At 42.3% G+C, this 13,812-nt stretch overlaps 1 protein-coding gene across 1 annotated transcript in view; it reads left to right on the top strand.

The window, feature by feature from the left end:
- LOC122558738 (dynein axonemal heavy chain 5-like) overlaps positions 1 to 13,812 on the top strand; it is a 269,744-nt gene that overhangs the window by 230,573 nt on the left and 25,359 nt on the right. Inside the window, exons 72-74 of the mRNA XM_087996146.1 lie at positions 8,692 to 8,844; positions 10,294 to 10,539; positions 11,288 to 11,507. Of these exons, the coding sequence (XP_087852272.1) occupies positions 8,692 to 8,844; positions 10,294 to 10,539; positions 11,288 to 11,507 (619 nt within the window). The remainder of the gene's footprint in view (positions 1 to 8,691; positions 8,845 to 10,293; positions 10,540 to 11,287; positions 11,508 to 13,812) is intronic.

Below are 13,812 nucleotides of genomic sequence, written 5' to 3'. Positions count from 1 at the left end.
TGTTTATCTATTTTACGCTTATCTCGGGTTAGAAAGTTAACTTTATGAAATTAGAGGCCATGCCTGTGGGGGGTCTTTTGGGAGTACACGATCATGAAGGTAATCTGATTCCCTTTCAGGTGGTCACAGGAAGGCTGTCTATATTTAGGCATTTTTATTTCTCCTGCCTTTGATCAATTATATAAAACTAATTTTGTGCATTTGCTTGAGAAGATAAGACAGGACCTACAGCGTTAGGAGGTTCTACCAATATCTCGGTTGGGTAGAATAGCTCTGGTTAAAGTGAATGTTCTTTCTCGTTTATTATATCCCATGCGAATGCTCCCTCTAGTGCTACCTCGGCAATCGTTACAGAGGCTTAACAGTTGACTTGGTTCTTTCATCTTGCGCTGCAGGTGACCTCTTATTAAGCTTGCTAAATTGCAGCTTCCACAGGAGATGGAGGAGGGGTAGAATGCCCAGGTTTCAAGAGATATCAAATACATTCTTGATCATCGTATGCGAATGTCTGTGCTTGCCAGGACCTGAGGTCAATATGGCAGGACATCGAGGCCTCCCAGGCAAAACGCCCCCTCATTAATTTGCTGTTTATGGACAGGATGAAGATTGTGATGGAACATTGCAGAAACCTGATTGGCATTAACACGGTTAAAGCATGGAGAATGATGCAACAAAGCGAGAGCAATTTATATAAAACTTCCCTTTTTACTCCCATAGTAGGAATGCCACGATTTTGGCCAGAATCAATGGATTCTTGCTTTAAGTTATGGAAGTCTAGAGGAGTTTCCTGTCTGGGAGACTTATTTCGATCAGCTGAGCCTTAAATATGAATTGTCCACTAGGGACCTCTTTTGATATTTTCAGATTAGTGACTTTATACAGAAAAAGACCACACTATTGGTTAATTCCTATAAGTCTGATGTGGAGAGGGGAGTACTTCAGTCTACAGATGTTCTCTTGATTTATTAGGAGGTTGTGTCTTGAAAGACATTAGACAGCTATGTGAATCTGTACTCAGGAATTGGAAGTGGAGATCTCATCAGAGGGATGGGAGGATATTCGGGAGAATGTGAGGAAGATTTCAATCTGTTTTAGGACACAGGCTATGCAACTGAAGGTTCTCCACAGGGCCTATTTGGCTCCAGAGCAGCTTGCGAAATTTATAAAAGGAACATCTCAGATGTGTCCCAAATGTAAAATAGATATTGACGCTCTTACTCATTGCTTGTAGTCATGTTGCAAGCTTTGCAGGTATTGGGGTGCTATAGCAAATGTTTTGGAAGAGGTCAAGGTAGATCCAGTGTCCCTCCTCTTGGGTCTGCTGAATCTGCCTTCTTTAGATGTGCATGGGAAGAAACTGTTTAATATTCTCTCGTATTGTGCGAGGCAGATCATTCTGATGAGCTGGGTCTCAGAAAATCCATCGTGCCTTTTAGGATGGCGTAGGTTAGTTATGGAGCATATCCCCCTGGACTTCCTTACGAGTATGGTGCACAGGAAAACTGAACATTTTTTATAGGACGTTGTGGCCCTTATTGAACTATATAGACACAGACTTGTTGGCTATATTGACTAGGGCCTAAGTGTAGCTGCGAGGGCTGTGTCTAGCGGGCTGGGGGCCCTTGAGAGGAAGAGTCGCGAATAAATATGGGTATGCCAACTGCGCTCCATTCCAATCCTTTGTACTCCTCTGGTCAAGGTAAAGTTGCTCATCAGGTTTATTACCCACTGTCCTTTTAGAATCCTAAAAAGAACATTCAAAACACCTCTCAATCTATACCATGGTACTTTAAAATCCAGCATCTCTCTTTCACTAATTGAAATAGAATTAATCAGAATTCTGATTCAACATATTCTAACTCTGAGCAATTTAACAAAGCAAAATTCTTGTGGGAATGGAGGGAAACTCTTCATAATTTATAAAAGCCTAATGACCCTGAAAAGTCTTCCAAGCACCTTAAAGGAACTAAAGCTTGAAGGCTTTAATTCAGGCAGTGGCACAGATAAACTGTGAGAGGTCAGTGAAATGGTCTTCCTTACTCTGCAGACCTGAGGAAACAACCTCATAGATAGGAGAAACGGTTGAAGAGAGAGTCAGAGGGAGCTCTTGAGACAAAAACGTATTTTACTCTCTAATATACAAAAATAAACAATGAATTATTAGCAAGTGCGAAAAGTCTGGGTCAAGACTACTGGCTCAGAGAGAGAAATCAAAGCTGCCTGAAATCTGGGGTTGGTAAAGTAACAGACAGTACAGGTCAGAGAGAGTAAGAGGGGGAGAATGTCTTTGAAATCTCTTGAAAATTAAACATTTATACCAAATATTAAAATATTTATAGTATTGAGCTAACAGATTTTATCAAAAGAACAAGACGGAGGACATGTTTCTAACATTAGAGGACAGGGAAAAGTTGGGAATTGGGATGGATATGTCTTTTGATTAAATTTAAAATATAAGCTATAAGTATTAATTTAACCTGGAGCAGAGTTTTGTAGAGGAATAAGACAGTGCTATTTTCTGGGTCTGTAGATTGTGAAGGAGCAAAAATGGCCTTTAGTAGAGTGATATACTTTTCTTGTCGGATGTGGGAGTTTAGGGAGAGCTTATGGGTTAATGCGGATTATATCTGCAATAAGTGCTGTTGGTTGTGAATCCTATCAGATCGAATGGATTGGTTGGAGAGACAGTTAGGGGCAATGAGGAATTTGCAACAGCAAGGGGATGTGATGGATGACAGTTATAGGAAGGAGGAAAATTCATAGATACAGTCACATAGATGACTTAACTCCTGGAAACGTAAGGGAGGTAGGCAGTTCGTGCAGGAGTCTTCTGTGGCTATCTCCATTTCAAGCAAGTATGCTGTTTTGAAAAATGTAGGGGGTGATGGATTGTAAGGGGGAATTTAACACAAACAGCCAAGTTTCTGGTATTGAGACTGGCTCTAATGCAATGAGGGGTACGTTGGGTTCCACGAGATCAATTGTGTTAGGGGATTCTGTAGTCCGAGGTACAGACAGATGTTCTGTGGCCAGTAGCAAAAAAGCAGAATGGTGTGTTGTTTCCCTGGTTCCAGGATCAAGGATGTCACAGAGAGGGTGCAGAATGTTCTCAAGGGGGATAGGGGCCAGCAGGAGGTTATTGTACACATTGAAACCAACAACATTGGAAGGGAAAAGATTGAGATTCTAAAGGGAGATTACAGAGAGTTAGGCAGGAATTTAAAAAGGAGGTCCTCGAGAGTAGTAATATCTGGATTACCCCCGGTGCTACAAGCTAGTGAGGGCAGGAATAGGAGGATAGAGCAGATGAATGCATGGTTGAGGAGCTGGTGTATGGGAGAAGAATTCACATTTTTGGATCATTGGAATCTCTTTTGGGGTAGAAGTGACTCCTGCACAAGAAGAACCTAAATTGGAAGGGGACTGATATACTGGCAGGGAGGTTTGCTAGAACTGCTTGGGAGGATTTAAACTAGTAAGGTGGGGAGGGGGGAACCCAGGGAGATAGTAAGGAAAGAGATCAATTTGAGACTGGTACAGTTGGGAACAGAAGTCAGTCAGTCAGTCAGGGCAGGCAGGGACACGGGAGGATGAATAAATTAAACTACATTTATTTCAATGCAAGGGGCCTAACAGGGAAGGCAGATGAACTCAGGGCATGATGAGGAACATGGAATTGGGATATCATAGCAATTACAGAAACATGGCTCAGGGATGGGCAGGACTGGCAGCTTAATGTTCCAGGGTACAAATGCTACAGGAAGGATAGAAAGGGAGGCAAAAGAGGAGAGGGAGTGGCGTTTTTGATAAGGGATAGCATTACAGCTGTGCTGAGGGAGGATATTCCCAGGAATATGTCCAGGGAAATTATTTGGGTGAACTGAGAAATAAGAAAGGGATGATCACCTTATTGGGATTGTATTATAGACACCCTAATAGTCAGAGGGAAATTGAGAAACAAACTTGTAAGGAGATCTCAGCTATCTGTAAGAATAATAGGGTGGTTATGGTAGGGGATTTTAACTTTCCAAACATCGACTGGGACTGCCATAGTGTTAAGGGTTTACATGGAGAGGAATTTGTTAAGTGTGTTCAAGAACATTTTCTGATTCAATATTTGGATGTACCTACTCGAGAAGGTGCAAAACTAGACCTACTCTTGGGAAATAAGGCAGGGCAGGTGACTGAGGCGTCAGTGGGGGAGCACTTTGGAGCCAGTGACCATATTTGTTTTAAAATAGTGATGGAAAAGGATAGACCAGATCTAAAAGTTGAAGTTCTAAATTGGAGAAAGGCAAATTTTGACAATATTAGGCAAAAACTTTCAAAAGCTGATTGGGGGCAATTGTCTGCAGGTAAAGGGACGGCTGGAAAATTGAAGCCTTCAGGAATGATATCACGAGAGTCCAGGGACAGTATATTCCTGTTAGGGTGAAAGGAAATGCTGGTAGGTATTGGGAATGCTGGATGCCTAAAGAAATTGAGGGTTTGGTTAAGAAAAAGAAGGAAGCATATATAAGGTATAGACAGGATAGATCGAGTGAATTCTTAGAAGAGTATAAGGGACTATACTTAAGAGGGAAATCAGGAGGGCAAAAAGGTGACGTGAGAGCTTTGGCAAATCGAACTAAGGAGAATCCAAAGGGTTTTTACAAATTCATTAAGGACAGAAGGGTAACTAGGGAGAGAATAGGGCCCCTCAAAGATCAGCAAGGCAACCTTTGTGTGGAGCCACAAAAAATGGGGGAGATACTAAACGAGTATCTTGCATCAGTAATTACTGTGGAAAAGGACATGAAAGATATAGACTGTAGGGAAATAGATGGTGACATCTTGAAAAATGTCCATATTACAGAGGAGGAAGTGCTGGATGTCTTGGAATGCATAAAAGTGGATAAATCCCCAGGACCTGATCAAGTGTACCCTAGAATTCTGTGGGAAGCTCAGGAAGAGATTGCTGGGCCTCTTGCTGAGATATTGTATCATTGATAGTCACAGGTGAGGTGCCGGAAGACTGGAGGTTGGCTAACATGGTGCCACTGTTTAAGAAGGGTGGTAAGGACAAGCCAAGGAACTATAGACCGGTGAGCCTGACGTCAGTGGTGGGCAAGTTGTTGGAGGGAATCCTGAGGGACAGGATGTACATCTATTTGGAAAGGCAAGGATTGATTCGGGATAGTCAACGTGGCTTTGTGCATGGGAAATCATGTCTCACAAACTTGATTGAGTTTTTTGAGGAAGTAACAAAGAGGATTAATGAGGGCAGAGCAGTAGATGTGATCTATATGGACTTCAGTAAGGCGTTTGACAAGGTTCCCTATGGGAGATTGGTTAGCAAAGTTAGATATAACAGGATAACTAGCTCAAAGGTAGATGACAGAGGGTGGTGGTGGAGGGTTGTCTTTCAGACTGGAGGCCTGTGACCAGTGAAGTATCACAAGGATTGATGGGTTCACTACTTTTCGTCAATTGTATAAATGATCCGGTATGAACATAGGAGGTGTAGTTAGTAAATTTGCAGATGACACCAAAATTGGAGGTTTAGTGGACAGCAAAGAAGGTTACCTCAGATTACAACAGGATCTTGACCAGATGGGCCAATGGGCTGAGAAGTGGCAGTTGGAGTTTAATTCAGATAAATGCGAGGTGCTGCATTTTGGGAAAGCAAATCTTAGCAGGATGTATACACTTAATGGTAAGGTCCTAGGGAGTGTTGCTGAACAAAGAGATTTTGGAGTGCAGGTTCATGGCTCCTTGAAAGTGAAGTTGCAGGTAGATAGGATAGTGAGGAAGGCGTTTGGTATACCTTTCTTTATCAGTCAGAGTATTGCGTACAGGAGTTGGGAGGTCATGTTACGGCTATACAGGACATTGGTTAGGCCACTGTTGGAATATTGCGTGCAATTCTGGTCTCCTTCCTATCGGAATGATGTTGTTCAGAAAAGATTTACAAGGATGTTGCCAGGGTTGGGGGATTTGAGCTACAGGAGAGGCTGAACAGGCTGGGGCTGTTTTCCCTGGAGCATCGGGTGACCTTATAGAGTTTTATAAAATTATGTGGTGCATGGATAGAATAAATAGCCAAAGTCTTTTCCCTGGGGTGGGGGAGTCTAGAACTACAGTTGCAACATTTAAAAGACATTTGGATGGGTATATAAATAGGAGGGGTTTGGAAGGATATCAGCTGGGTGCTGGCAGGTAGGACTGGATTGGGTTGGGATATCTGGTCGGCATGGAAGGGTTGGACCAAAGGGTCTGTTTGCGTGCTGTACATCTCTATGACTCTATGACCACATATAGAAATAAGAAGTGATTAAATAAATAATAAAACTGAAAGAGAGCAGGCCCAAGGATCCCAGATGTGAAAGAGCAATGGGGGATTTTCCCCATTACTGATGGAAGGATTTTTATTTACGGATTAAGTCTTCTTATAAACATTCACCGGATAGATTGTGATGGGTGGTTGAAGTGGTTGCTTTGATATTCCAAAGTACACTTAGAAAGAATCCATACAGCTTCCAGGTTTATAAATGACCAAAGGTGGTTGTACGTCTGATACTCTTGGTGTAATCAAGTGTGGTTCTCCTGGAAACCTCAGTGCATGAAGTGAGAAGCCAAGCTGCAGTTGCCAGCTGTTATCGTTACTCCCAGGTCTGGTTAGAAGACATAACAGGACTGAGGCTATAAGTAGGCACAAATAATTACTGTACCTACACCCGAAATGTGTTACATTTGAATACAGTATCCAGGTATTCCAGGAGACTCTACGGGCAGAATTCTACTGAATAGACTCACATTAAAGGGATCAGGAATAGGTCAGAAACTTGTTGTTTGGTTAACGAACTTTGCCACAATTCTTTAGTTCAGCCATGCCATTCACATACTTCTCTCAGGTTCCCTGTGAGCTTGTTAAAACCTGCACCTTGTCTGGAGAAGAATCTCTCATTAAAGAGATCCTGGCAAGAGTTAGAAATGTTGAATTAAACAATGCCTCCTAGCAACCATAGAAATGAAAATTCTGCTCCACTGTTCCCTACACACCACCACCTTTAGATTAGATTAGATTACAGTGTGGAAACAGGCCCTTCGGCCCAACAAGTCCACACCGACCCGCCGAAGCGCAACCCACCCATACCTAACACTACGGGCAATTTAGCATGGCCAATTCACCTGACCTGCACATCTTTGGATTGTGGGAGGAAACCGGAGCACCCGGAGGAAACCCACGCGGACACGGGGAGAATGTGCAAACTCCACACAGTCAGTCGCCTGAGGCGGGAATTGAACCCGGGTCTCCGGCACTGTGAGGCAGCAGTGCTAGCCACCGTGCCGCCCACCTTGAAATTCCTGTATCCACAACTCTTCCCTGGAATCCTGCTGTTAGATATGAGGGATTGAAATGGAACACTGGGCACAACTATCCCCTCCCTGGCGATGTTGAGAAAGGTGGCGCAAAGGGTGAATAATTGGATAGATTGATACTGGAATGATACCCACCCTTTCTCATCACCTCAGTAATTAAATCCTGGATAAAAAGGCCCATAAACAACCTTCATGACTCATCACTAACCCAATTAACTGCATAATGGAGAAAAGGGGATGATTTATCAACTGGGAGACCAGTGTGACCTGCCTGCTGGGTTAGGAAACTGACCACAGTTTGCCTCAATGTAGACCTATTTGGGGTAAGAATGGAGGACAAGTCTCTGTGTGGCTTTTTAGTGGATAGTTGGAGCTCAATCTGGTCTGTGTTCTCAATGGTGGGGCAGATAGTCAGTCACGCATGAAGACTAACAACCCCCCACCCCCCCATAGTGCATAGAGCAATAAATTTTAGCTTCTCTTCCCCATGGATGGGAAAAAGAAGCTATATTTTCAAACTGGATGGGAATGGTGAGGAGCTGAGCAGTAGGAGTAAGTTCCTTCGAATCTGGATGCAGTGCCCCAACACATCTATCGACCTCGTGCAAGTTGGAAAGGTGAGTGGCTCCAATGTTTGGGCATCAACCTCCCACGCTTCAAAATGGTGGTTACATGCAGCATTTGTGAATGAACAGTAGTATTAACTGAAGCTCTATAGAAAACTATACAATCTGATTGGATCAAAGATGTCCAGTTCTAAAATGTAAAAAATCTAAAACAGTTGATAAAAATCATAAGCCCACAAAACATTATAAACAATTGTGTTAATTTTGATCCAATATTGTACTTCTTTCTCTTTCTACATTTAAAACAAAACTGTGCTCTTTGCTGAATACAGTTGGATGAAGATGGTCTTGGTGATTTATTTTGTTAAATGACATTCAGCTCAACCTTGTAAAAAATGGAATCTGACCAGAGTTAAATATCGAGGATTACAAGGGTAGATTTTATGAATTAGTTGTCCCGGTGCAAATGTTTGTGTATTTGAAGCACAAATGGACAGTATGGTCATATTGCAGCTTCACTAATTTTCCACATATTTGTTTTAATGAATATAAAATTGGATGTGAAACCTGTTAAATGGCTGAGCTGGACTCTGGGTTTGAAATCAGAAATGTCAGGTAATACTAATCAACTTAACTGTTTCAATTCTGAGCCTCTCGAGTAATTTAATTGAGACTTGTTAATGTGGCATTTTGCTGAAGAAATCCTTTTCCTAAGGGTAACATATTCTTGTAATTGACAGCTGGCCATCTATTACATTTGTAGGTTGCTCGAAATGAGAAACAGTGGAAAACCTGGTATGATAAAGATGCTCCAGAAGAGGAGGAGCTTATGCCTGATGGTTACCATCAATCTCTGGACTGTTTTGGCAAGCTCTTATTGGTCCGATCCTGGTGTCCAGACAGAACAATTGCACAGGTGGAACTTTTGAAAATAAAAACTGTCTTCATAGCTTCCTTCTGTAAGGCCATCACTTTATCATTAAATTACATCAAAATTATATAACAGAGGCAGGCTGATCCATCTAACCAGTCCATGTAGCTGTTGATCCTGCACTCAGTCAGTAGTCCTAGCCCTATGGGCCCACTCTGTTCTCATTTTGCTTTATTCTTTTTCACCCAGTTTATTTCTAAACTTTCAACATGACAGTACTTCCATTTCATCAAAACACCATCAACTCTACCATTCCTAATACATAGCTAATTGGATTTCCAATCTTCCCTGACAAGAGTAATCTCGTACTGTTTGATCCCATTGCAATCACAGGGACGGAGGAGCAGAAGGAGGCCATTCTGACTCTGAGCCTGCTCTGTCATTCAGTAAGATCATGCCTGATCTGGTTGTGGGCTCAAATACACTTTTCTCTTTGCCTTATTTGATGGTCCTGTTCTCAGCTAATCCACCCTAGACCATTGCTTCAGACAGTGGATAGTAATTTGCTCTGGGCATTCCTGCTTTAGCCTATCCTTCCTTGCTTTTCTAACATCTGGATACTTGCCAGTGCTTCAAAAACTACCAATACCCTGTTCCTCAATGGGATGACTGCTTTTGAAACTTTTGTTGCAGACGTTTCTTTCTCATTCCCTGATGTATTGAGTTGTCTCTGTAATCATAAACTTAAAGAATCTCAATTGGGACAATTCCCTCAGATGATGTTTGTTTAGATAATAGCTTTGTTTTTGTTGGCTTTCAAATTTATTTGCATTGAATTTGATTGTCTTTGGAAATTTAATTTTAAGGGAGGTTGGGCATTCCTTCAGAACTGCCACTTATTTCAAGGATGAGTTGATGGACACAGTTACAGAAACTGATGTTAACCTGAAACTCCCACATCTAGCAAGAACTGTATGTCATTACTCCTTCTGAAATGCCATTCTTAAAACTTTGTGTAGTCTCTCAATATGAGAATCATTGACTACCCATTTCTTCAAAGAGAAAGAAAGAGTCCTATGCAATTAATTTTGCTTTTGAGAGTTGCTCATTTGCACCTGGTAGACAAACACAGAGGTCTAGACGTTTGAGCCCTCAAACCTCTAATTTGGAGGCAAGAGTGAAAATAACTGGTTCAAAGCAGTTATTCTAAGTATAACTGCCTCTTAAATTGAGTGACCTCACTGCCTCATTGACTGAAGTCAGGTAACTGCATAATTACCTGTCAGGTGCTGCCTATTCTCAGTAGACCATCAACAAGTCACAGTTTAATAAGTTGATCTTAGTGCATTTGTATTCAGCTATGGTAAGAAGTGCAAAATGGAGAAACCTTTCTCACCTAGCTATACCTTTGAACATTTTAAGTGTTTCAGATATAATAATAAAATGCTTGCCTTTGAAAATCAGAAGCTCCAATAATTATTTTTATACATCTAGGCTCGCAAATACATCATTGATTCCATGGGTGAGAAGTATGCAGAAGGTGTTATTCTGGACCTTGAGAAAAGCTGGGAGGAATCTGACACCAGGACACCTCTCATCTGTTTCCTCTCCATGGGCTCTGATCCTACAGACCGCATCATTGCTCTTGGAAAGAGATTGAAAATTGAGACCCGCTATGTTTCAATGGGCCAGGGCCAAGAGACGCATGCACGCAGATTGTTGCAGCAGACTATGTCAAGTGTAAGAGGATTACCATTAATTTCCAGTTTCTGTACAAACCAGTGCTTCCAAAAGCTGAGATCTGTCTCCTCAAATAAACTGCACTTATCTCTTTTTTTTCTTTAAGTTGACAGTCTAGTTCAAAGAGCATTTTTTTTCTGAGATTGTGCAATTTTATAATATAATTATCTTCCAAACATTCTACTATTATAGAGATTTGGACCACATCTTGTGTCAACATATTGCCACAGGACAATAGAGGTAATTGAATCCAAAGCCAGATGGTGAAGAATGAAATTAGGCACCATTCCTTTTCCTTGGTAATAAGTGTATTTACAAAATGTAACGCTGTGAATGTCTGCCTTCTACCTATCAGTGTTTCAGCAGTTTCTGTTTATAAGTGGCCCAAATTCTTAATTAAACCATGCCCTTCACTTGTATATTTTAACAATACAATTAACATACAATTTACAATTAACTTGAGAATACTGTGAATTGAGTATAACCCCAGTCTTTTTTTAACTGGTAAATTCTTGGTCTCAGCAACTTCATGAAGTGATTTGGAAAGTGGAGCCCAGACATTAACCAATGAAGAGAAGGGACATTTCAGAAAAAGAGTCAACTTCAGGATGTTAGTGTAAAACTAAAAGAAAAACTTGTCATGAGTAAATTACTACTTATCTCCACCTTTAGATAATAACTTTGTTTTTTGGTGGCTTTCAAATTTATTTGCATTGAATTTAATTGTCTTGGGAAATTTAATTTTAAGGGAGGTTGGGCACTCCTTCAGAACTGCCACTTAGGACTGGATTTCATGGATGAATTGATGGACACAGTTACAGAAACTGAGAGTATTGACAAATCATTCCGACTATGGATAACCACCGAGGTCCACAGGCTCTTCCCTATTACGCTGCTGCAAATGGGGATAAAGTTTACCAATGAACCACCACAAGGATTAAAAGCTGGTCTGAAGCGAACATTTACAGGTAGAAAAGTCACTGGTTAGATTAATATGTGTAATAACTTTATACGATAATATCTTCCCAGTTTCCATGTGTTCATGCATACATAAACAGGCATCAAACCAGATAAAAGTTTAAAATTACTTTCCCTTCCTTTATGTTATCTCCTATCCTCCCCAGAATATATTGATAGATGGTTCAATGAGTTTTGGCTGCTCTTCCTTGCACCTTATGTAAATTAAATCTCTTCATATGTAAGCAATGTTAATGAGTGTAAGCAGGAGAGGGATGGGATACTGTAACCTAATGATGGTGAGAGGAACAATGAGAGGGAGTGACCAGTGGGATGGTGAGGGGAGTGACCAGTGGGATGGTGACAGGAGCAGTGAGACAAGTGACCAGTGAGATGATGAGGGGTAGTGACCAGTTGGATGGTCAGGGGAGCAGTGAGGGGAATGACCAGTAGGATAGTGAGGGGACTGAGCAGTGGTATGGTGAGGGGGAGTGACCAGTGAGGTGGTGAGGGAGAGTGACTAGTGGGATGGTGAGGGGAATGACCAGTGGGATGGTGAAAGGAGCAGTGAGCAGAGTGACCAGTGAGGTGGTGAGGGTGGTATGGCCAGTGGGATGGTGGGAGGAGCAGTGAGCGGAGTGACCAGTGAGATGGTGAGGGTGGAGTGGCCAGTGGGATGGTGGGAGGAGCAGTGAGCGGAGTGACCAGTGAGGTGGTGAGGGTGGAGTGGCCAGTGGGATGGTGAGGGGAATGACCAGTGGGATGGTGAGAGGAGCAGTGAGCGGAGTGACCAGTGAGGTGGTGAGGGTGGAGTGGCCAGTGGGATGGTGGGAGGAGCAGTGAGTGGAGTGACCAGTGAGGTGTGAGGGTGGAGTGGCCAGTGAGATGGTGAGGGGAATGACCAGTGGGATGGTGAGAGGAGCAGTGAGCGGAGTGACCAGTGAGATGGTGAGGGTGGAGTGGCCAGTGGGATGGTGGGAGGAGCATTGAGTGGAGTGACCAGTGAGGTGTGAGGGTGGAGTGGCCAGTGGGATGGTGAGGGGAATGACCAGTGGGATGGTGAGAGGAGCAGTGAGCGGAGTGACCAGTGAGGTGGTGAGGGTGGAGTGACCAGTGGGATGGTGAGAGGAGCAGTGAGCAGAGTGACCAGTGAGATGGTGAGGGTGGAGTGGCCAGTGGGATGGTGGGAGGAGCAGTGAGCGGAGTGACCAGTGAGATGGTGAGGGTGGAGTGACCAGTGGGATGGTGAGAGGAGCAGTGAGAGGAGTGACCAGTGAGGTGGTGAGGGTGGAGTGACCAGTGGGATGGTGAGAGGAGCAGTGAGAGGAGTGACCAGTGAGATGGTGAGGGTGGAGTGGCCAGTGGGACGGTTGGAGGAGCAGTGAGGGGTGTGACCAGTTGGATGGTAAGGGGGAGTGACTAGTGGGCTGGTCAGATGAGCAGCAAGGAGAGTCTTCCGGTGAGACATTGAAGATGGAGTAGTGTGTAGGGCGGCCAGGAGGATGGCCAGGGAAGTGCAACAATTACAATGCAATACTTCAGCCTGTGGTCCCAGTGTTTGAGTCCAGTGTGGTGTGGGTTAACAATGATGTTGCCTACTGCACCAACTTGCAGTTCAAGTACATTGGCAACAGATACTCCAATATTAATAATGATCTGCAACAGGAACTTCTCTTAAAAAACAATGAATTGTCTTTGTTCATCCAGAAATTATACAAAAATGCTTCTAAGTTTTTGTTTCATTAAAACTGCCCAAATGAATTATTTTTGTAAAATTAAGTATAAATTGGATTTTGAACTGGCGGTGCATGGCTCTGTACATTGCCATTTGCATTTGTGTAAATCTTTCATGGATTGAGACAGATGCTTATTTAAGAGGTTTCCAACACTTCGGCAGTTACAGAAAAACTGCATAAGCTCAGGTAGCAAACAGTGTCTGCATCAAATAAATGATTCAAAGTCTATACGGAAAATTTAAAGTAACCCTATGCTCAGTTGATAAAGTGTGTATGCTTGACTTTCTATGCTGATGGTTATAAAGCTACTTATTCTAAACACAACTTTCTCTTTTTCCATTTACAACAATCTCTTTATCCTTTTACTAATTTTCACTACAATTATTTCCATTGACAGTTTGAAAACCTACTTGTGTTTTAATAGTATGTAGCATTATATTTTTAAGCCTCAGTAATTTTCTTATTTTTTTAACCTTTATACCCTATGTAAAAGTATAGCTTGATTTTTACACCTTAGGTAGCTCACTATTTTTGTTGAACATTGAACTGCAATTGCTGAATTACTTTGAAAATTGTTTAA

This window comes from Chiloscyllium plagiosum, unplaced genomic scaffold, assembly GCF_037043375.1.
Source record: "Chiloscyllium plagiosum isolate Xiang-an unplaced genomic scaffold, Cpla_swu_hap1 HiC_scaffold_17, whole genome shotgun sequence".
Lineage (NCBI taxonomy): Eukaryota > Metazoa > Chordata > Chondrichthyes > Orectolobiformes > Hemiscylliidae > Chiloscyllium > Chiloscyllium plagiosum.
Note: the sequence above shows the minus strand (reverse complement) of the source record. Positions and strands in the feature narration are given on the sequence as shown.